Below are 22,200 nucleotides of genomic sequence, written 5' to 3'. Positions count from 1 at the left end.
ACTTCTGTAAGCGTAAAAGCCTTGGTTTCTTGCATGTTAACATCAGAAGCCTCCTCCCTAAGTTTGAGTTATTCACTGCGTTAGCTTACTCCGCCAACCCTGATGTTCTAGCAGTGTCTGAATCCTGGCTTAGGAAGGCCACCAAAGATTCTGAAATGTCTATTCCCAACTACAACATTTTCCGTCTAGATAGAACTGCCAAAGGGGGCGGAGTTGCAATCTACTGTAGAGATAGCCTGCAGAGCTCTATCATACTATCCAGGTCTGTGCCCAAACAGTTTGAGCTTCTACTTCTAAAAATCCACCTTTCCAGAAATAAGTCTCTCACTGTTGCCGCTTGCTACAGACCCCCCTCAGCCCCCAGCTGTGCCCTGAACACCATATGTGAATTGATTGCCCCCCATCTATCCTCAGAGTTCGTATTGCTTAGTTATTTACATTGTTATTTATTTTGCTCATTTGTACCCCAGTATCTCTATTTGCACATCATCTTCTGCACATCTATCACTCCAGTGTTATATACTAAATTATAATTGTAATTATTTTGCACTATGGCCTATTTATTGCCTTACCTCCATAACTTACTACATTTGCACACACTGTATATATATTTTCTATTGTGTTATTGACTGTACATTTTGTTTATTCCATATGTAACTCTGTGTTGTTGTTGTTGTTTTTACCACACTGCTTTGCTTTATCTTGGCCAGGTCGCAGTTGTAAATGAGAACTTGTTCTCAACTGGCTTACCTGGCTAAATAAAGGTGAAATAAATAAAATAAAATAAAAAGCCTTTTGTCTCTCCACAGACAGTATTTTGTGGATCTGTCTAACAATAGAGTGCTACTGGTGAGGATTATAAAGACAGGACCAGGGAATAGAAAAGGCCAAAACAATTCAACTCTTTGTTTCTACGTCTTTCTTCTGCCTTGGTTTCATTAACACAATGTTTAAGGGTTAGACCATAAAACTGGACTGGGTTGACTTCCAAGGCCTGTATCAGATACTACACAAGAGAGACAAAGAAAGAGAGAGTCCAACCGATAAGATGCTATCTTGTAAAGTTCCAGTTCCAGTGCTGCTGATGACTAACAGAGCAGAGAAGAGCCCAACAAAGAAACAACAAACACACTCACACAGCCTTAAAGTGCTCTTCTTTGTCAACCTTCTATAGACCCACTTCACTTCAGCTCACAAGCAGAGATGTGATGACTGCAGAGATCTCTTTCGGTCTCTCCCTTTCTCGCATAAACAGGCGCACACACACACACACACACACACACACACACACACCACTCATCTTGTATGTAACTGGAGCATAGTGCGTGTGACCCTAGTGTTGTGTCTGTGTGTCTGACAGGAGGTTTATATAGCAGAGTAACTGAGCTTTCTAAAGTGTGTGTGCATACGCATGTGTGTTTGTAAGCGTGTGTGTTTGTGTGAAAAGTTATAATATTACAAGACAGTTGTAAGGGCATGTAGAGATAAATGACAGGTACAGGAAGCTGTACATTTGGAGTAGTTACTCATACCACACACACATATAGTACATTCGGAAAGTATTCAGACCCCTTGACTTTTTCCACATTTTGTTACATTACAGCCTTTTTATTTTTTTACCTTTATTTAACCAGGTAAGCCAGTTGAGAACAAGTTCTCATTTACAACTGCGACCTGGCCAAGATAAAGCAAAGCAGTGCGATAAAAACACAGAGTTACATGTGGGGTAAAACAAAACATAAAGTCAAAAATACAACAGAAAATATATATACAGTGTGTTCAAATGTAGCAAGTTATGGAGGCAAGGCAATAAATAGGCCATAGTGCAAAATAATTACAATTAGTATTAACACTGGAATGATAGATGTGCAAGAGATGATGTGCAAATAGAGACACTGGGGTGCAAATGAGCAAAATAAATAACAATATGGGGATGAGGTAGTTGGGTGGGCTAATTTCAGATGGGCTGTGTACAGGTGCAGTGATCGGTAAGGTGCTCTGACATCTGATGCTTAAAGTTAGAGGGATATAAGAGTCTCCAGCTTCAGAGATTTTTGCAATTCGTTCCAGTCATTCATTGGCAGCAGAGAAATGGAAGGAATGGCGGCCAAAGGAGGTGTTGGCTTTGGGGATAACCAGTGAGATATACCTGCTGGAGCGCATACTATGGGTGGGTGTTGCTATGGTGACCAATGAGCTAAGATAAGGCGGTGATTTGCCTAGCAGTGATTTAGAGATGGCCTGGAGCCAGTGGATTTGGCGACGAATATGTAGTGAGGACCAGCCAACAAGAGCATACAGGTCACAGTGGTGGGTAGTATATGGGGCTTTGGTGACAAAACGGATGGCACTGTGATAGACTACATCCAATTTGCTGAGTAGAGTGTTGGAGGCTATTTTGTAAATGACATCGCCGAAGTCAAGGATCGGTAGGATAGTCAGTTTTACGAGGCCATGTTTGGCAGCATGAGTGAAGGAGGCTTTGTTGCGAAATAGGAAGCTGATTCTAGATTTAACTTTGGATTGGAGATGCTTAATGTGAGTCTGGAAGGAGAGTTTACAGTCTAACCAGAGACCTAGGTATTTGTAGTTGTCCACATACTCTAGGTCAGACCCGTCGAGTGTAGTGATTCTAGTCGGGTGGGCGGGTGCCAGTAGCGTTCGATTGAAGAGCATGCATTTAGTTTTACTAGTGTTTAAGAGCAGTTGGAGGCTACTGAAGGAGTGTTGTATGGCATTGAAGCTCGTTTGGAGATTTGTTAACACAGTGTTCAATGAAGGGCCAGATGTATACAAAATGGTGTCGTCTGCGTAGAGGTAGATCTGAGAGTCACCAGCAGCAAGAGCGACATCATTGATATACACAGAGAAAAGTGTCGGCCCAACAATTGAACCCTGTGGCACCCCCATAGAGACTGCCATAGTTTCAGACAACAGGCCCTCCGATTTGACACATTGAACTCTATCTGAGAAGTAGTTGGTGAACCAGGCGAGGCAGTTATTTGAGAAACCAAGGCTATTTAGTCTGCCAATAAGAATGCGGTGGTTGACAGATTCGAAAGCCTTGGCCAGGTCGATGAAGATGGCTGCACAGTACTGTCTATTATCAATTGTGGTTATAATATCGTTTAGGACCTTGTGCGTGGCTGAGGTGCATCAATGACTAGCTCAGAAACCAGATTGCATAGCGGAGAAGGTATAGTGGGATTCGAAATGGTCGGTGATCCGTTTGTTAACTTGGCTTTCAAAAACTTTCGAAAGGCAGGGCAGGATGGATATAGGTCTGTAACAGTTTGGATCTAGAGTGTCACCCCCTTTGAGGAGGGGGAGGACCGCGGAAGCTTTCCAATCTCTGGGGATCTCAGACGTTACGAAAGAGAGGTTGAACAGGCTAGCAATAGGGGTTGCAACAATTTCGGCGGCTAGTTTTAGAAAGAAAGGGTCCAGATTGTCTGGCCCAGATGATTTGTAGGGGTCCAGATTTTGCAGCTCTTTCAGAACATCAGCTGTCTGAATTTGTGTGAAGGAGAAGCGGGGGGGGCATGGGCAAGTTGCAGCAGAGGGTGCAGAGCTGGTGGCCGGGGTAGTGGTAGCCAGGTGGAAAGCATGGCCAGCCGTAGCAAAATGCTTGTTGACATTTTTGATTACTGTAGATTTATCGGTGGTGATAGTGTTTCCTAGCCTCAGTGCAGTGGGTAGCTGGGAGGAGGTGCTCTTATTCTCCATGGACTTTACAGTGTCCCAAAACTTTTTGGAGTTAGTGCTACAGGATGCACATTTCTGTTTGAAAAAGCTAGCCTTTGCTTTCCTAACTGCTTGTGTATATTGATTCCTAACTTCCCTGAAAAGTTGCATATCGCAGGGGCTATTCAATGCTAATGCAGTACGCCACAGGATATTTTTGTGCTGGTCAAGGGCAGTCAAGTCTGAGGAGAACCAGGGGCTATATCTGTTCTTAGTTCTGTATTTTTTGAATGGGGCATGTTTATTTAAGATTGAAAGGAAATTACTTTTAAAGAACAACCAGGCATCCTCTACTGACGGAATGAGATAGATATCCATCCAGGATACCTGGGCCAAGTCAATTAGGAAGGCCTGCTCGCTAAAGTGTTTTATGGAGCGTTTGACAGTGATGAGAGGTGGTCGTTTGACCGCGGACCCGTTACGGACGCAGGCAATAAGGCAGTGATCGCTGAGATCCTGGTTGAAGACAGTGGAGGTGTATTTAGAGGGTAAGTTAGTCAGGATGATATCTATGAGGGTGCCCATGTTTACGGATATAGGGTTGTACCTGTTAGGTTCGTTGATAATTTGTGTGAGATTGAGGGCATCTAGTTTGGATTGTAGGACGGCCGGGGTGTTAAGCATATCCCAATTTAGGTCACCAAGCAGTACGAACTCTGAGGCTAAATGGGGGGCAATCAATTCACATATGGTGTCCAGGGCACAGCTGGGGGCTGAGGGGGGTCTGTAGTAAGCGGCAACAGTGAGAAACTTATTTCTGGAAAGGTGGATTTTTAGAAGTAAAAGCTCAAACTGTTTGGGCACAGACCTGGATAGTATGATAGAGCTCTGAAGGCTATCTCTACAGTAGATTGCAACTCCACCCCCTTTGGCAGTTCTATCTAGACAGAAAATGTTGTAGTTGGGGATGGACATTTCAGAATTTTTGGTGGCCTTCCTAAGCCAGGATTCAGACACTGCAAGAACATCAGGGTTGGCGGAGTGTGCTAACGCAGTGAATAACTCAAACTTAGGATGGAGGCTTCTGATGTTAACGTGCAGAAAACCAAGGCTTTTACGGTTACAGAAGTCACCAAATGATAGCTCCTGGGGAGTAGGAGTGATACTGGGGGCTGCAGGGCCTGGGTTAGCCTCTACATCACCAGAGGAACAGAGGAGGACTAGAATAAGGATACGGCTAAAGGCTTTAAGAACTGGTCTTCTAGTGTGTTGGGTACAGAGAATAAAGGGGGCAGATTTCCGGGCGTTGTAGAATAGATTCAGGGCATTATGTACAGACAAAGATATGGAAGGATATGAGTACAGTGGAGGTAAACCTAAGCGTTGGGTAACAATGAAAGAGATAGCATCACTGGAGGCACCGATTGAGCCGGTCTCTGCGTGTATGGGGGCTGGAACAAAGGAACTATTTGAGGCAGTTTGAGAGGGACTTGGGGTTCTACAGTGAAAATACAGAACTAACTGGAACAGCAATAGGCAAGGCATATTGGCATGGGAGAGAGTCATAAAGCAATCACAGGTGTTATTAGAGAGACCTAAGACAACAACTGGTAATGGCGATAAAGTTTGGGCTGAGGCTAAACAGATAAACAGGACAGGGTACCGTGTAAAGGAACAGTCTAGCAGGCTGTGATCATAAGGTCCAGTGAACAGCAATATGTGATAACGCGCTGAGCAGACAGTGCAGACTGGCCGATAATAGTCCAGGCTAGAGCTGGCTGGTATGTAGTGCAGGCCAAGGACAATGGTGAAATACCGCTAATGGTGGCTAATAGCAAGTAGCTAGTTAGCTGGTTAGCTGGCTACTCCCGTCCGGTAGACAGAGAGGTAGATAGCCGGGATATGGGCCTGCTCGAGGCTAGCTCAAGGCTAACTGATTCTTGCTTCGGGGGCAGTGGTTATTCGCCTACAGCAACATCCATTCGACATCCATTCAATTGCGGCTAGCTAGTTGCGATCCGGTGTTAAGGTCCAGTGATTCAGTTATTTCGGCAGAAAATCCGATGTTCTGGGTGAAAACCGCTAACGGTGGCTAATAACAAGTAACTAGTTAGCTAGTTAGCTGGCTGGCTAGTTTCAACTGGAGATTCTAGATAAAGGTGAGTAAATAATAGAATCTGTTCTACATTGAGTGAGGTGGGTTGCAGAAAAGTATATTTAGAAGGATGAAAAGTGTGATAGGTGTCACGATCGTCGGGAACAGAGGAGGACCAAGGCGCAGCGTGGAATGCGAACATATTTATTTAATTTGAATGATCACACGAACAAAACAACAAAACGAAAACGTGATGTCCCTGGTTAATTCACAACCAACACGGAACAAGAAACCACACCAAATGAATGCCTAACGGCTACTTAAGTATGGCTCCCAATCAGAGACAACATAGAAATACAACAACTAGAACAAACACAAATGAAAACTCACACCCTGGCTCAACATACTAGAGTCCCCAGAGCCAGGGCGTGACAGTACCCCGGTCGCCGACCGCGCCAACCAAATACCACAGGGGAGGGACCGGGTGGGCACTCCACCTTGGCGGCGGATCCGGCTCCGGGCATGATCCCCACTCCCTCTCTAACCCCCCAAAGTACCCCTGGTCCGGTCTGGCCCTGCTGACCGGAGCTGGACTGCACACTGGTGGAGCGGATTGCTCTAGCTCCGGCGTGAAGCAGCTGACCCGTGCTGAACCAGGCACCGGTGGAACAGGCACGGGCTGTGCCGGACTGACGAAACGCACCCCTGACTTGGTGCGGGGAGCAGGAGCGGGCCGGACCGGGCTGACGAAGCGCACCACTGACTTGGTGCGGGGAGCAGGAACGGGCCGAGCCGGACTGACGAAACGCACCCCTGACTTGGTGCGGGGAGCAGGAGCGGGCCGGACCGGGCTGACGGGCGCACCACTGGCTTGGTGCGGGGAGCAGGAACGGGCCGAGCCGGGCTGACGGCGCACCACTGACTTGGTGCGGGAGCAGGGCGGGCCGAGCTGGGCTGACGAAATGCACCACTGACTTGGTGCGGGGAGCAGGAGCGGGCCGAGCTGGGCTGACGCGCACCACTGACTTGGTGCGGGGAGCAGGAGCCGGGCGAGCTGGGCTGACGACGCACCACTGACTTGGGCGGGGGGCTGGGCTGACGGGCGCACTATTGGCTTGTGGCGGGGAGCAGGAACAGGCCGGGCCGGGCTGGCGACGCGCACCATTGGCTTGGTGCGGGAGCAGGAACAGGCCGAACCGGGCTGGCGACGCACACCACAGGCTCGGTGCGAGGGACAGGAACAGGCCGGACCGCACTGGGGACACACACCACTGGCCCCACGCGGGGGATCAGGAACGGGCCGGACCGGACTGGTAACACACCCCAGTACCTCTCGCCGTGCCTCTACACTTTCCTCCCCTTTTGTGACCAGTGGCCCCCGTAACCTGGCGGCCTCCTCTACTAACCGCTCCATCGCGGCCCCCTGCTGCCCCGTCGTCCACGGCGTGAGCCCCCCCCTAAAAAATTTATGGGCGTCTCTCCTACCCGTGGACCAGATCTCCATGTCCCTCGCCAGACTTTCGCCCTTCTGCTTCCAAGTCCGGCCCTTCTCTTCCTCACCCGGCTTGACCCAGTCGAGGAGGCGAAGGAGATCTGCTAGAGATCTCCCTGGCGATTGCTCCTGGACACGCTGCTTGGTCCAGTCTTGGTGGTTTCTTCTGTCACGTTCGTCGGGAACAGAGGAGGACCAAGGCGCAGCATGGAATGCGAACATATTTATTTAATTTGAATGATCACACGAACAAAACAACAAAACGAAAACGTGACGTCCCTGGTTAATTCACAACCAACACGGAACAAGAAACCACACCAAATGAATGCCTAACGACTACTTAAGTATGGCTCCCAATCAGAGACAACGAGCTACAGCCGTCTCTGATTGGGAGCCATCCTGGCCAACATAGAAATACAACAACTAGAACAAACACAAATGAAAACTCACACCCTGGCTCAACATACTACAGTCCCCAGAGCCAGGGCGTGACAATAGGGAAATATATACGTAAAATAAAAAAATCACAAAAAAACAGGGTATTTACATGGACACATGGACACATGGCCTTATTCTAAAATGGATTTAAAAAAAATAATCCTCATCAATCTACACACAATACCATTGAATGACAAAGCAAAAACTGGTTTTTAGACATTTTTGCAAATTTATTAAAAATTAAAAAATTAAATATAACATTTACATAAGTATTAAGACCCTTTACTCAGTACTTTGTTGAAGCGCCTTTGGCAGCGATTACAGCCGTGAGTCTTCTTGGGTATGACGCTACAAGCTTGGCACACCTGTATTTGGGGAGTTTCTCCCATTCTTCTCTGCAGATCCACTCAAGCTCTGTCAGGTTGGATGGGGCGTGTTGCTGCACAGCTATTTTCAGGTCTCTCCAGAGATGTTCGATCGGGTTCAAGTCTGGGCTCTGGCTAGGCCACTCAAGGACATTCAGAGACTTGTCCAGAAGCCACTCCTGCATTGTCTTGGCTGTGTGCTTAGGGACGTTGTCCTGTTGAAAGGTGAACCTTCGCCCCAGTCTGAGGTCCTGAGCACTCTGGAGCAGGTTTTATCAAGGATCTCTCTGTACTTGGCTCCGTTCATCTTGCCCTCAATCCTGACTAGTCTCCTAGACCTTGCCGCTGAAAAACATTCCCACAGTATGATGCTGCCACCACCATGCTTCACCATAGGGATGGTGCCAGGTTTCCTACAGACGTGACGTTTGGCGCACAATTGGCCCAGCGTCGTCCGGGTTTGGCTGTTGTAGGCCGTCATTGTAAATAATAATTTGTTCTTAACTGACTTGCCTACTTAAATAAAGGTTAAATAAAAACAAATAAAAAATTCAGGCCAAAAAGTTAAATCTTGGTTTCATCAGACCAGTGAATCTTGTTTCTCATGGTCTGAGAGTCCTTTAGGAGCCTTTTGGCAAACTCCAAGCAGGCTGTCATGTGCCTTTTACTGAGGAGTGCCTCTATCAAACAGGCCTGATTGGTGGAGTGGTGCAGAGATGGTTGTCCTTCTGGAAGGTTCTCCCATCTCCACAGAGAAACTCTGGAGCTCTGTCAGAGTGACCATCAGGTTCTTGGTCACCTCACTGACCAAGGCCGTTCTACCCCGATTGCTCAGTTTGGCCGGGCGGCCAGCTCTACGAAGAGTCTTGGTGGTTCCAAACTTCTTCCATTTAAGAATGATGGAGGCCACTGTGTTCTTGGGGACCTTCAATGCTGCAGAAATGTTTTGGTACCCTTCCCCAGATCTGTGCCTCGACACAATCCTGTCTCGGAGCTCTATGGATAATTCCTTCAACCTCATGCTTGGTTTTTGCTCTGACATACACTGCCAACTGTGGGATAGATAGGTGTGTGCCTTTCCAAATCATGTCCAATCAATTGAATTAACCACAGGTGGACTCCAATCAAATTGTAGAAACATCTCAAGGATGATCACTGGAAACAGGATGCACCTGAGCTCAATTTCGAGTCTCATAGCAAAGGGTCTGAATACTTACGTAAATAAGGTATTTCTGTTTTTTATTTGTAATACATTTGTAATAAAAAAAAAAAAAAACTGTTTTCGCTTTGTCATTATGGGGTATTGTGTGTAGATGGACGAGAAAAATAAATAATTGTATCCATTTTAGAATAAGGCTGTAACGTAACAAAATGTGGAAAAAGTCAAGGGGTCTGAATACTTTCCGAATGCACACACACCCACACACACTCACGGCAGGCTGTGATGTTGCAGTACTCCCAGGATGTGTGTGCATCCAGGGTGAAACACCACGGTCGTTGACGTCCATCTGGGTTCCTACAGTAGTTATCGTCTAGGCCTTTATCAGGATACCTACAACCCAAACAGAAGTGAAGGTTTTCAAAAAGTCATTGGGACAGATGTAGATACATATGAGCAGTGAGCAAATGGGTATGCCGGTGTGTGTGTGTGTGTGTGCGTGCGTGCGTGTGTCTGCATCAGTGCAAGCGCATTTATACGTTTGTGTGTGTATCTATAATATGTGTGTGTTGGCCATAGGGCCTACATGGGCAGAGTATACTGGTCACTGCAGGTGTTTTGCATCTAATTCCTCCTCCAGGTATACTAACAGAGCCTCAGAGGTGCTGAGAACCTCTTCATCACAGAGTTGAAGGGTGTGTGTGTGTGTGTCCTGCCCCAGCGGCAGGTGGTGTGGATTAGTGTTAGACTCGTTAACACGTCTTTAGTCATCCCTGTGTTTCTGTAATGCATATTCAACCTCATACTGAGTGTGTGCGCGCATGTGCGCATGGATGCGTGTGTGAGTGTTACCTCTTGGGGTGGAAGAGGTGTTTGTGTGGTTCCTCTAGGTCCCAGCGTTGACACTCCCGTCCCGTCTCTGTGTGATCCATAGGACCTCTGTAGCCTTCCCCGTTACAGCTCACACACTCCACTGGACACACACACACACACACACACAGGTGATATTTGAACATGCCATGGACATTATTTATGCAGATACTACATAAACAGCATGTGGTGCAATACCACAATTGTTTCTGGATAATTGTCCCAACTATTTAAAAGGTAATGTAAAATGTCTCCCCTTAAGTCAAATGAGTCAACAATCAGTGTGTGTGTGTGTGTGTGTGTGTGTGTGTGTGTGTGTGTGTGTGTGTGTGTGTGTGTGTGAGCAATGTAAACAGCAGAGCAGATCAGATTAGAAACAGATGTTTATGAGTCTACTATTCCCAGTATGTGTGTATATGAATGTGTGTGTGCGTGTGTGTGTGTGATGTCCCAGTGTTCCTCATTACTGGAAACTTTCTTTCAAATGAACCTTTCCAGTCATTTTTATTTTTTTCTCTTATAACAACCTTGTGGATTCCTCCCTCCCACACACATCTCTGGTTGTCCTGTGTATTTTCATACACCCCTTATCACATCACTGTCAGTTGTTTATTAACTAGATACATGTTATTATCCACAGAGGACCTTTGTCCTCTAGACACTATCTGAGAAACAGTGATTTCTCCTGTGACAGTTTGCGTCATCCAGTTCTAGATACCACAGGCCATGATCTAGTGCCACAGGGAGAAGGGATCACAGTACAGATAAATGGTGCAGCCCGTCGGCTGTGGTGGGAAAACTGCTCCATGCCTAAATGAGGCATTCTGTATTAGTTATTTTGAGAAAGCCATTTAACTGACCTACTAGTCAGAATCCCCACTAGGAACATGGATTATGTATTGACTGAAAAGCAAAAAAGCAAACTGAGTCCCTTTGGGTTAAAACAATTAACAAAGCCAGGGAAAGATTAAATGAGAATCGACAACATAAACTGAAACACACTTCTGCATGCAGCAATTCAGGCCAATTCACAAACAGTTGATAATTACTACATTACTGAGACCGCACCTGATATTCCACTTGGCTGCAGTTTGCCACAGTTAAGTGGACATCAATGAGGGGCATTGAGGGAGAGAATCCACCATGTTAGAGCCACTAGTTGTTGACAGTGGTCAATGTGTGTGTGTGTATGTGTATGTGCATGCGTGTGTCCTACCCTGTAAGCACTCAGGTACTCCACAGTCCTGGTGTCTGACGTTGGGGTCTGTAGTGAAGCACCATGGTCCTGAAATAGCGTTGTCAGGGTTACGACAGTAGTTGTTTCTCAGGTCCTTCTTCCTGTTCCTCCTCGGTAGGAAACTGGAGGGAGAGAAGGACTTCAATTAGTGTTCATCAATATCTCACTCAATCACAAACATATTCTCATTCTATCTGGTGCAGAGTTGAAAGGCAGAAGGGAAATCTCCATGGTGTAGCGTAGAACATGGCATGTGTTACAACACTGAGTCATACACATCTACGTATTGACTGAGGAACAACTCAATTGAGGTTTTGTTTGCTGAGTCACATGATCAATTGGAAGGGTTTATATGGGTCACAGCTAAAACAGTTCGGAAGGCACAGAGTTAGGCAACATAATGCAACATATGGTAACGGTGTGATGGAGGTGTGTGTGTGTATGTGCCCCAGTGTAAACTCACTGATAAAGAACACATGCACACAGTTTAGCTGTAATTGCTTGACATACCAAGCCTTAACAGAACATCTCTCTCTCTGATGGTTCAGTAAAAATACTTTCAAAGTAATTTAATACCTTGGGATGGCACAGGGAAGAAAGGTGAAAATTGGAGGAGAAAAGATGAGAAGGGCGAGGAGGAGGAGAACAAGAGGAAGGGGTGGATGGTTGTGCTACTCTAATGAACTTCTGGCACGAGTGTCTCTCTCCCTGTGTTCTCTCTCTCTCCCTGTGTTCTCTCTCTCTCTCCCTGTGTTCTCTCTCTCTCTCTCTCTCTCTCTCTCTCTCTCTCTCTCTCTCTCTCTCTCTCTCTCTCTCTCTCTCTCTCTCTCTATAGTATAAACTCTCTTGAACACGCACGCACGCACGCGCACACACACACACACACCCTACATAAACAGTTAGACTACAACAGGAAATGATCCCTGACTGTGTAAAGTGTCAGAGAGGACTACAACTGATGAATGACTGGTCCCTTAGGACTAATCACCAGCTAATGTATCACTATACACACACGCACACAGGCGCACACACACACCACATGCACAAACACAGGTTCTAGCTTACTTGTGTTCATGAGGGATAGGAGAGGCCCAGGCTTGGCACCTGATTCCACTAGCTGTTACAGACCTCCTCCCTCTGTAGTTCACTCCTGTCCCCACTATGCACTCCTGCACATAGGCTAGAAAGAGAGAGAGAACAAGAGAGAGAGGGACAGAGGGAGAGAGAGAGAGAGAGACAGAGGGAGAGAGAGAGAGAGAGAGAGAGAGAGAGAGAGAGAGAAGACAGCCAACAAAAAAAGGACTGTTTGTAAGAACATTTCTGTTTTACTCATCTGACAGAGCATGTTAGTTTGGGTCTCACATCCACCATACTGTTCAATTTTACTGTACACATACATAACACTACTAACCCGGGTACCAAACTATGATGAGAACAAGGAGAAAGAGACACTTTAGACACTTGTAAGCAGTGCCTTTCTACTGCTGGAGAGAGAGAAGGGGGGAGAGGGCTGGAGGACAGAAAGAGAGAGAGACAGGGAGATTGTGTACAGTACCTTTCTTCTGGTAGAGTTGGTAGTTGAAGTTGTGTTGGCTATGGACTCCTGTGTAGTTCCTGTCAAATGACAGCCACTGGCATTTCCTGTTTTTCTGATCATACAGGAACGCTCTAGATAGAGAGAGAAAGAGAGAGAGAGAGAGTGAGAGAAGGAAGAGAGGGGAATATTGATCAATTGATGTAATATAATCATTTAGCAGGCATGTTTATCCAAAGTGACTTACAATTAACATGCAGACTATACAGTATGTGTCCTGAATTTAAATATAACTGAACCCAAGCCTGCTACTGCAGAGAGGACTGAGTCTGTCAGGGCAAAGCTAGACATGCATACCAGACTCATGCTGCTGCTGAAAGACACTAAGGGAAACCAGACTTCTCATTACAAAGTGGTAGTGTATTACACTAAGCAGGGTTGGGGACAATTCCATTTAAATTCCAGTCAAAAGAAAACCAAATTCCAATTCCAAATGTTCCTCATTGAAAATAATTTCAATTTCAGTGTACTTCCTGAATTTACTGGAATTGAAATGGAATTGACCCCAACCCACATGTTTACTATAGAGAGTTTGGGCTGACTTGGACAAGAAATACAGTATATTGTCGCTGTCTGATGAAAACCTATTTTCTCCTAAATATAACCTTTTCAGGAAATAAAAAAAAAGACCACAATTATGAAACTTCAGAAGCTATTTTGAATACATTGTCTTGGTTCTAGAGTCATAAAATGTGCAGAGTACATTGAGGGGAGTTACTGCATTCAATAAAGAAAAAAGAAAATGGGCAAAAATTGACAGCGACATTATCTAACTACAGGTGGAAAACAACTCTTATTGAAGCCAAAACATCATAAGATGGGACAGTTACATGCACACAGTATTCTGGATAGCAGCTCATATCCCACTTAAGGGCTTATTTGGGATAAGCCGTTTACATGCACCTTTGATATCCCGCTCATTAGTATTCCTGTATCCATGAATTAACAGAATATTCCTAATTTAAGTATGGGTTAAATGGAATAGTAACTGAAATATGGACACTGACTGTAGGCCTATAACCTCTCACATGTAGTGTAATATAATATTAACTCCTGCAGAATTAGGCTATGCCTTTCCTGCAGTGAAATTATAAAACACATTAATTTTGTCTCAGGAACAGGAGTGGAGAAATATGGTTTATTTCTTTCAGCATCTCTCGAGAAAATGCAAATGTACGTGTAATGTGTTATGCAAGCAGACAGTATTTCAACCACATAAAATATGCACCCAAGACGAATTTAAGTCTTATCAGAAACTTTTTTCGTCATTTTCTCAGCTTTTCATTTCCTTAAAACCGGTCAAACTGATGACATTTGGACATTTCGCACAGGACCAATCTTTCCATTGTTTTGTAGTTATTGCATTTTCTCCCCGGTCCCTAAACGAAACAGACAACTTTACCGGTCAGTGAAGGCTCCTCAGAGGGGGAAGAGGAGGACCATCCTCAGCTAATTTCATAAAAATAGTGAAACAATCAAAAAGTTTTCATTTTTAGATTCAATTATACTAAATATATTCACGTCACGAAATAATTGATTAAAACACACTGTTTTGCAATGAAGGTCTACAGTAACCTCAAAAGCACTCTGTAGGGTAGCACCATGGTGTAGCCGGAGGACAGCTAGTTTCCATCCTCTGGGTACACTGACTTCAATACAAAACCTAGGAGGCTCGTGGTTCTCACCCCCTTCCATGGACTTACAGTAACTATGACAACTTCCGGAGGACATCCTCCAACCTATCAGAGCTCTTGCAGCATGAACTGACATATTGTCCACCCAATCAAAGGATCAGAGAATGACTATATTAAGATACAGTTAGCTAGCACTGCAGTGCATAAAATGTGGTGAGTAGTTGAGAAAGACAATAGTTGAACAGTTTTGAACAAATTAATTTCTTCAAAAATGAAGGAGAATCGAGAGAGAGCTATATATATATTGTGATGTCACGAGAGGCTGTGTCCTGGAGGGACGTTACATCCCCCTGAGGTGGCTGCAAACCCAGACAGCTATGGCTCCATCTGCTGGTATGGTCGGGAACTCCACCCCTCTATGACCAATCTTCCCACGCAGCTGAAACAAATGAGGAGCTGATGAGCTGAAGGTTTGGGAAGGGAAGAGACACAGTCTCCAACCTGGGCTCTCTAGAGGACAAGAGTGCTGCACGTCCACTTCCATGAGGAATATAAGGATTTGGAGATACTTACCTTTGGGAAATACTCACCGTTGGATATATGCACCTGTGGAAATACGTGAGAGACATTTGGAAGGACTTTTTGCTGGGTTGGCCACTAGCTGCAACGTGGACTACAGTAAGGCTGGGGAAAAGTTATCTGAGCGAGTGAGAATTATGATTTTGGATGTGGAAGAGACATCCCTGAACTGTTAACCCTTAAAGAGCCACAAGAGAACAGAATTTTGTTATATTTTCGTTAATTTCCCAAGACCTATAATAAAATCCTTGTTTTGTTTGAACCTTGTCTCCTTGCACTACTTGAGCAATCCCGCTGAAAGCTGTGTAGCCTCTCGTGACGTCACAGATGGTGGAGAATACGGGCACGCTCAAGCGTTAATAGTGCATGTCAGAGGAGGATACCGAAGGTTTGATCACCCAGTTTTCCAAGTTGGCCGTAGGCTCCCCGCCGACTGAAATGGAGGACATATTGAAAGCCCTTGTTGCTGGCCAGCAAGCCCAGATGCAAGTAAACGTGGCTCTCTTGGAGGAGCAAAAGAAAGCCAACCTTCTGAAGGCAGAGGAATTGCAGTTGCAGAGACAGAGGGTGGTCCAAAATACCCGCCCAATAAAGGCAAGTGACTTTATATCTAAGATGGGAGCTACCGATGACATTGAGGCATACCTGCATGCATTTGAGGCCACGGCCACTAGGGAAGCCTGGCCCAAGCAACAGTGGGTTGGTCTGTTAGCCCCCTTTCTAACCGGGGAATCGCTGAATGCTGTCCGGGACCTGGGCCCTGACCAGGTTACTGACTATGATGCCCTGAAGTCTGAGATCCTCAGCAGAGATGGACTCACAAAGTTTGGTATGGCCCAGCGCTTTCACGGCTGGACCTTCCAACCAGACCAACCTCCTCGGGCGCAGATGCATGAACTTGTCCGAATCGCAAGGAAATGGCTGGATCCGCAGAGGAATACAGCAGCGGCGGTGGTGGAGGCCGTTGTGGTGGATCGTTACCCTCACGCGCCCTGCCTTATGAGGCAAAACGGTTCATCAGTCAACAGGCCTTGACCACGGCTGATCTGACCGTGGAAGCTGTGGAAAAGTACCAGGCCACAGCGGAGATGCTGAATGCTTCCCGAAAAGACCCCAGGAGTGCGGCCCCACCACAAAGGGGAAGAACCCGTCCAAAGGACCCCAAGGTCTCGAACCCAGCCACGTCAGGACTTATCCCGGCTCCAGGGGGAGCCAGAAACCAGACGGGTCCAAGAAGAGTACACCAGGAGGGGGAAACTCGACAGTGTTACCGGTGTGGGGAGATGGGACATATCTCCTGGCAGTGTGGGAAACCAGCCGATGAACCTATGCCCACTGCGGAGTCCTCCAGCTCAGCACCCACACACCGTTTTGCCTCGCTCTTGGGAGTCGTAGATGGCGGCCCAGATCGACCCCCCACCTGCCCGGTAACTGTGAATCACCATGATGTGGAGGCCTTACTGGATTCTGGTAGCCGGGCCACCCTGGTGCGTAAGGATTTGGTGGGCCCAACGTGTCTGACCCCGGGGAAAGTCTTCCCAGTTTCCTGTGTCCATGGGGACACCAGAGAATACCCCATTACTGAACTTACAATGACCAGCACACGGGGAACCATACACACGACGGCGGGGTGGTTGATTCCCTCCCGTTCCTGTCCTAATTGGACGAGACTGCCCAGCCTTTTACCCGCTCTGGAGAGAGTCTCAGGAGAGGATAACCCGAGTACCTCGGAAACGGAGAGGCAAGACTCATCCTGGGAAGGCTCCGGTGCAATCCTCCGAGTTACTCACTCCCGCCCGGGCTCTGATAGGGATGGCAGGTGCCCAGACCGACACAGAGACGGAGCTACAGAATCTGGACAAAGAACTGTCTGGTCTGAAGGGGACCGCTGAGAGGTATCGTTTGTTAAAGCAACAGTTAGACATGAAGACAGAAGAGTTAGATATCCTCCAGGCTAAACTCCAACAGAGCTCCTTCCCTAAGCAACAGGAGGAGCTGGAGAGGCTGCGCAGGACCATCGAGGAGTGTGAGGAGACCCTGCGCAGTAGTAAGGAGGTCCAGAAGAAGGCAGAGGAGAAGTACAAGGTGTTGGAGAACAAGATGAAGAATGCGGAGGCAGAGAGAGAGAAGGAACTGAAAGCTGCTCAACAGAAGCTAAACTCTGCTAAAACCAAGGCTGATGCGTTCAGTAAGAAACTCAAGGAGAGACAACAGGAGGCGGAGTCCCTGGTCCTAGAGTTGGAGGAGTTGAAGAGAGAGCAGTCTGGCAAGCACCACGGCAATGCGGACGCCCTCTCCCGGCGTGATGCCTTCTTCGCTGCCTTTACCCCGACGAGGACGTCGGTCCCGAGGAGGGGGATGTGTGATGTCACGAGAGGCTGTGTCCTGGAGGGACGTTACATCCCCCTGAGGTGGCTGCAAACCCAGACAGCTATGGCTCCATCTGCTGGTATGGTCGGGAACTCCACCCCTCTATGACCAATCTTCCCACGCAGCTGAAACAAATGAGGAGCTGATGAGCTGAAGGTTTGGGAAGGGAAGAGACACAGTCTCCAACCTGGGCTCTCTAGAGGACAAGAGTGCTGCACGTCCACTTCCATGAGGAATATAAGGATTTGGAGATACTTACCTTTGGGAAATACTCACCGTTGGATATATGCACCTGTGGAAATACGTGAGAGACATTTGGAAGGACTTTTTGCTGGGTTGGCCACTAGCTGCAACGTGGACTACAGTAAGGCTGGGGAAAAGTTATCTGAGCGAGTGAGAATTATGATTTTGGATGTGGAAGAGACATCCCTGAACTGTTAACCCTTAAAGAGCCACAAGAGAACAGAATTTTGTTATATTTTCGTTAATTTCCCAAGACCTATAATAAAATCCTTGTTTTGTTTGAACCTTGTCTCCTTGCACTACTTGAGCAATCCCGCTGAAAGCTGTGTAGCCTCTCGTGACGTCACAATATATATATATATATATATATATATATATATATTTTTTTTTTTTTTTACTTTCACTTACTTAGCTAGCAAATGCAGCTAGCTAGTTTAGCCTACTCAAACACCCAGCTCAAACAGAGAGGGATGTTATGTTACCTAGCTGGCTATGGCTATCCAACACTGGAACAAAAGGTAAGCTTTTGTTTTTTTGCCACTGGGGCCCACTGGTGTAACTGCTAAACTGCTTGCTAACTGTACTGCATGATTGTAGCGGGTTTAGCTATGTTGTTGCCTTGACGTTAGCTAATATGGTGACAACGATGTAGGCTGTGTGTAGTGGTTAGCGGTTATGAAATGAAGGTTTGGCTTGGAAAGGTGATGTGTTGTGCACTGAAGTCCACAATAGAAGGGAAAAGGTGAGAGGAGGAGAGCGTGTAGATGCGAGAAGGAATTATACAACGATCTGGCTGCTATGAAAGTGAACTGTGTTTGCGTGTGATCTGGGGTGTATTCATACCGCCAGGTAGCTTAGTCGTTAAGAGCGTTGTGCCAGTAACCGAAAGGTCGCTGGTTCTAAACCCCGAGCTGCCTAGGTGAAAAATCTGTCGATGTGCCCTTGAGCAAGGAACTTAACCCTAATTGCTCCTGTAAGTCACTCTGGATAAGAGCATCTGCTAAATGGTTAATAATGTTCATGTTAATTCTGTTGATAAACGGAAGCAAACAGAACGAAACCAGGATAAACATTCCTGAATTTGTCCAATAGAAACTCTTGTTTGCAACTGTTGGACTAATGATTACAACCTAGATCAGCTAGATGCAGGCAAGATTGTGTCAATGTCTGTCACCTTGATTACTTACATTTCTCTTGACCTGTGCACCTACATTGTAAACTTTCATTCATAGGCTAGGTTCTAGCAACCTCATGATGGGTATAGGGAAAATGTGCGTATCATGTAGTAGCCTAAACCTATCAATCTTACATTGAGCTGGGTGAATGGAATATGAATGACAGTCATCCAATATGCTGTAATAGAAATAAGGCCATGCTCATAAAATTTTTTATCTTCCTCCCTCATCTTAAACTGCACCTACTGCCACTGTTACCGGTGTTAACTATCAATGGAAGACATTATTCTGGTGAGCACTACTTTATTTAGTCTTCTGGGGCAACAAAAGTTATGACAGAAGAGAAGTTGCATGTATCAAACTATATTTGACAAACAAATGGCCTACCAAATGTTGTAAATGATAAGCAGAAACTTGTCTAAATTAGGGGTGAAAGTCGGCAGTAGTAAATTACAGTAAATTCATTATAGTAGGCTAAATTATTATGGAATTATGGGGGATCGAACTGTGCAGGTAGTCTACTTTGAAGTGATTTGTTTGACAATCAGATGAAAACATCATCACACAACACCCATGATATGTGAAACTGAGCCTGTGCAGACCACAAAAACAACAGTAAACGGGAAAAAAAATGTACATGCCACAGTATCCCGTCTTAGATCAGCATATCCCAGGCATTTATCCGGGTTTCTCATAACCGGGATACAAACTTTTTCGGGTTATTGTAAACAGGATATATATGCATCAACTCAAAAACAGAATACTTGACTATCCCCAATAATAACGGGATATTGGTTTGCATGTAAACGTGGTCAGAGACACAGCATGTGAAGCTACAGGTGCAGAAATTGTTGCTATAGTTCAAACCCAGGAGTTGGTCACAGAGGCACAATACCTACCTGCAGGTGAATGGTAGTATCTTGTTGTGGCTGCAGCCACGGGCACACTTCACAACGCTCAACTTCCTGCTTTTAGTATGGAGGGCAGTGTCTGGCAAATGGACCAATCGCACGCCGTCAGTCCTCTGGTAGTCCTGTAATGCATTCCTCCTGCACTCTAACACACATACACACACACACACACACACACACACACACACACACACACACACACACACACACACACACACACACACACACACACACATCACACACACACACACACACACATACACACACACACACACACACACAGTATGACAAGGTGTTGAATGCAGTGTCCACCCCTTGGCCAGTGAGGCTGTATTGATGTTCCCATCAGGACTGAGACAAACCCAGCAGCATCACGAGGTGTCAATTAGCCTGGTTCTACTACCATTAATATGAATGGCTTAATGGGATGTACATTCATCACTCATTGTCCCCTTACTGACACACTCACGGACTGACAGATACCTCCCTTTCTTCTCCTCTCCTCCGTTTCAGCTGAGACACACTCACTTACCCCCTACCCTTCGTCTCGCTCTCTCTCTCTCTCTCTCTCTCTCTCTCTCTCTTTCTCTCACACACGCATGCACACACAGTTTCTTTCCACCCTCTGTCTCCCCCCCCCGCCGCCCCCCCCTCCCCTCCCACTACACACACACCATGCTGTGTTGACTAGTACATAAACAGCCCAGTAGCAGACAGTCAGGCTATAGCTATCTCTGTTTAGTCTTAATACTCCAGTATTCTCCTCCTCAATAAAAGTAATAGAGAAAAAAGTGCATAAACGTATGACCTAATATGAGCCACAATTTGGAAGAAAACCTATACAAGTATTATCAATTGCCTATAGCAAACATTACTTTCTTTCTAAATAGTGAAAGCTGACCGGGATCAGCGAGTTCACGTTAGACTCGTCTAGAAGCATTAGAATTAGTGTTTATCCTGAGTGAAACCTGCATGAATTTAGCCTATTTTCACCAACACATTTTGCGGTGGGAGACATGAGACCGGACGCGCTCCTACCAAAGAGGTTATGTCTCACGCTTCAGCTCGATAAACATAGTTTTACATAACACGCACAGGGTTCTTCTCTTAATTGGCTTTAAAAAAAGATGTTACGCACGTTTGCTGTAGAAGCATCACAAAAAGTATAGAGATGGGGTCTACATTTTTTTACAGTTTAAAGTTGTCCACCCAGCTAACAAAATTACGTTCCAGGACGTGACCACAAAGTTATTTTAGTCCCCACATAAGTCATGATAACGTTATTGTGAAACATACAGACGATGTTCCAAAATGTATTTCTATCATATGAAGACAAACCATAGCTCTAAATGTAACGTTATGAAATGTTCCTAGGATATCTCCAAAATAACATGATATTCAGAAACTTTCATGGACTACCAAGGAACGTTTTTAATGTTCCCATGATGTCTGTATAGCGACCTGATATTTATAACCTCTATAATACTTATTAGAAACGTTATGAATGTGCCTATAATGTCCCAAACGGGCTATGACATTCAGTACCTCTGGAAGACTTACAGGGAATGTAACAAATGTCTCAGTTACGTTCCTTGTTAGCTGGGCAGCTAACTTGAAAGGTAATGGATTTTACACAGGTTTTTTTTATGTGTTGTTTTGTAGAAAATCACATCCACCATTCCACATTAGACTACGTAACATAAGATTTTGCAACATGCCAGGTGTGGAGAGGGAGAGGAGAAAAGTTAAACAACAAACTGATGAATCTCAATTAGCCTACAACCATAAAGGCTGAAATGCCCTGGCGACTGTCTCCCAAACTTACCAGAATAACGGACGATTAAGAGAGTAAAAATAATGTTGTAAATCCACATAGTTGCTGCTAAGGCTGTTCACGATATAAACTATTATTGATATCCCAATAATAGTAACGGTGGAATTCGTTCGGACAGAGGGACTGGGGTTGTTCACTCAGCTACAGCACAGATGCCTCTGAGTAGAAACACACCATGGATATCTCTCTCTCTCTCTCTCTCTCTCTCTCTCTCTCTCTCTCTCTCTCTGTCTCTCTCTCAGCGCTCTCCTCCCACTTTACTCCTCTACTACACTCACTCACTGTTTAACAACATATTGAGTAGTGAAGGTACACTGAGTGAACAAAACATTAGGAACACCTGGTCTTTCCATGACATAGACTATCCAGGTGAAATCTTATTAATGTCAACTGTTAAATCCACTTCAATCAGTGTAGATGAAGGGGAGGACACAGGTTAAATAATGATTTTTAAGCCATGAGACATGGATCATGTACAGTGGGGGAAAAAAGTATTTAGTCAGCCACCAATTGTGCAAGT

General features: G+C 45.7%; 1 protein-coding gene across 1 annotated transcript in view; it reads right to left on the bottom strand.

Moving 5' to 3' along the window:
* Positions 1-21,816, bottom strand: part of LOC121531952 (hepatocyte growth factor-like) — a 40,185-nt gene extending 18,369 nt beyond the window's left edge. Inside the window, exons 1-7 of the mRNA XM_041837546.2 lie at positions 21,672-21,816; positions 19,835-19,991; positions 12,896-13,008; positions 12,406-12,520; positions 11,320-11,462; positions 10,086-10,206; positions 9,508-9,626 (exon numbers count right to left, since the gene is read on the bottom strand). Of these exons, the coding sequence (XP_041693480.1) occupies positions 9,508-9,626; positions 10,086-10,206; positions 11,320-11,462; positions 12,406-12,520; positions 12,896-13,008; positions 19,835-19,991; positions 21,672-21,720 (817 nt within the window). The 5' untranslated portion in view covers positions 21,721-21,816. The remainder of the gene's footprint in view (positions 1-9,507; positions 9,627-10,085; positions 10,207-11,319; positions 11,463-12,405; positions 12,521-12,895; positions 13,009-19,834; positions 19,992-21,671) is intronic.
* Between the last annotated feature and the right edge of the window lie 384 nt (positions 21,817-22,200).

The sequence above is a fragment of the Coregonus clupeaformis genome, chromosome 19 (assembly GCF_020615455.1).
Source record: "Coregonus clupeaformis isolate EN_2021a chromosome 19, ASM2061545v1, whole genome shotgun sequence".
NCBI lineage: Eukaryota > Metazoa > Chordata > Actinopteri > Salmoniformes > Salmonidae > Coregonus > Coregonus clupeaformis.
The sequence above is the reverse complement of the archived record's forward strand: the minus strand, read 5'-3'. Positions and strand labels throughout refer to the sequence as shown.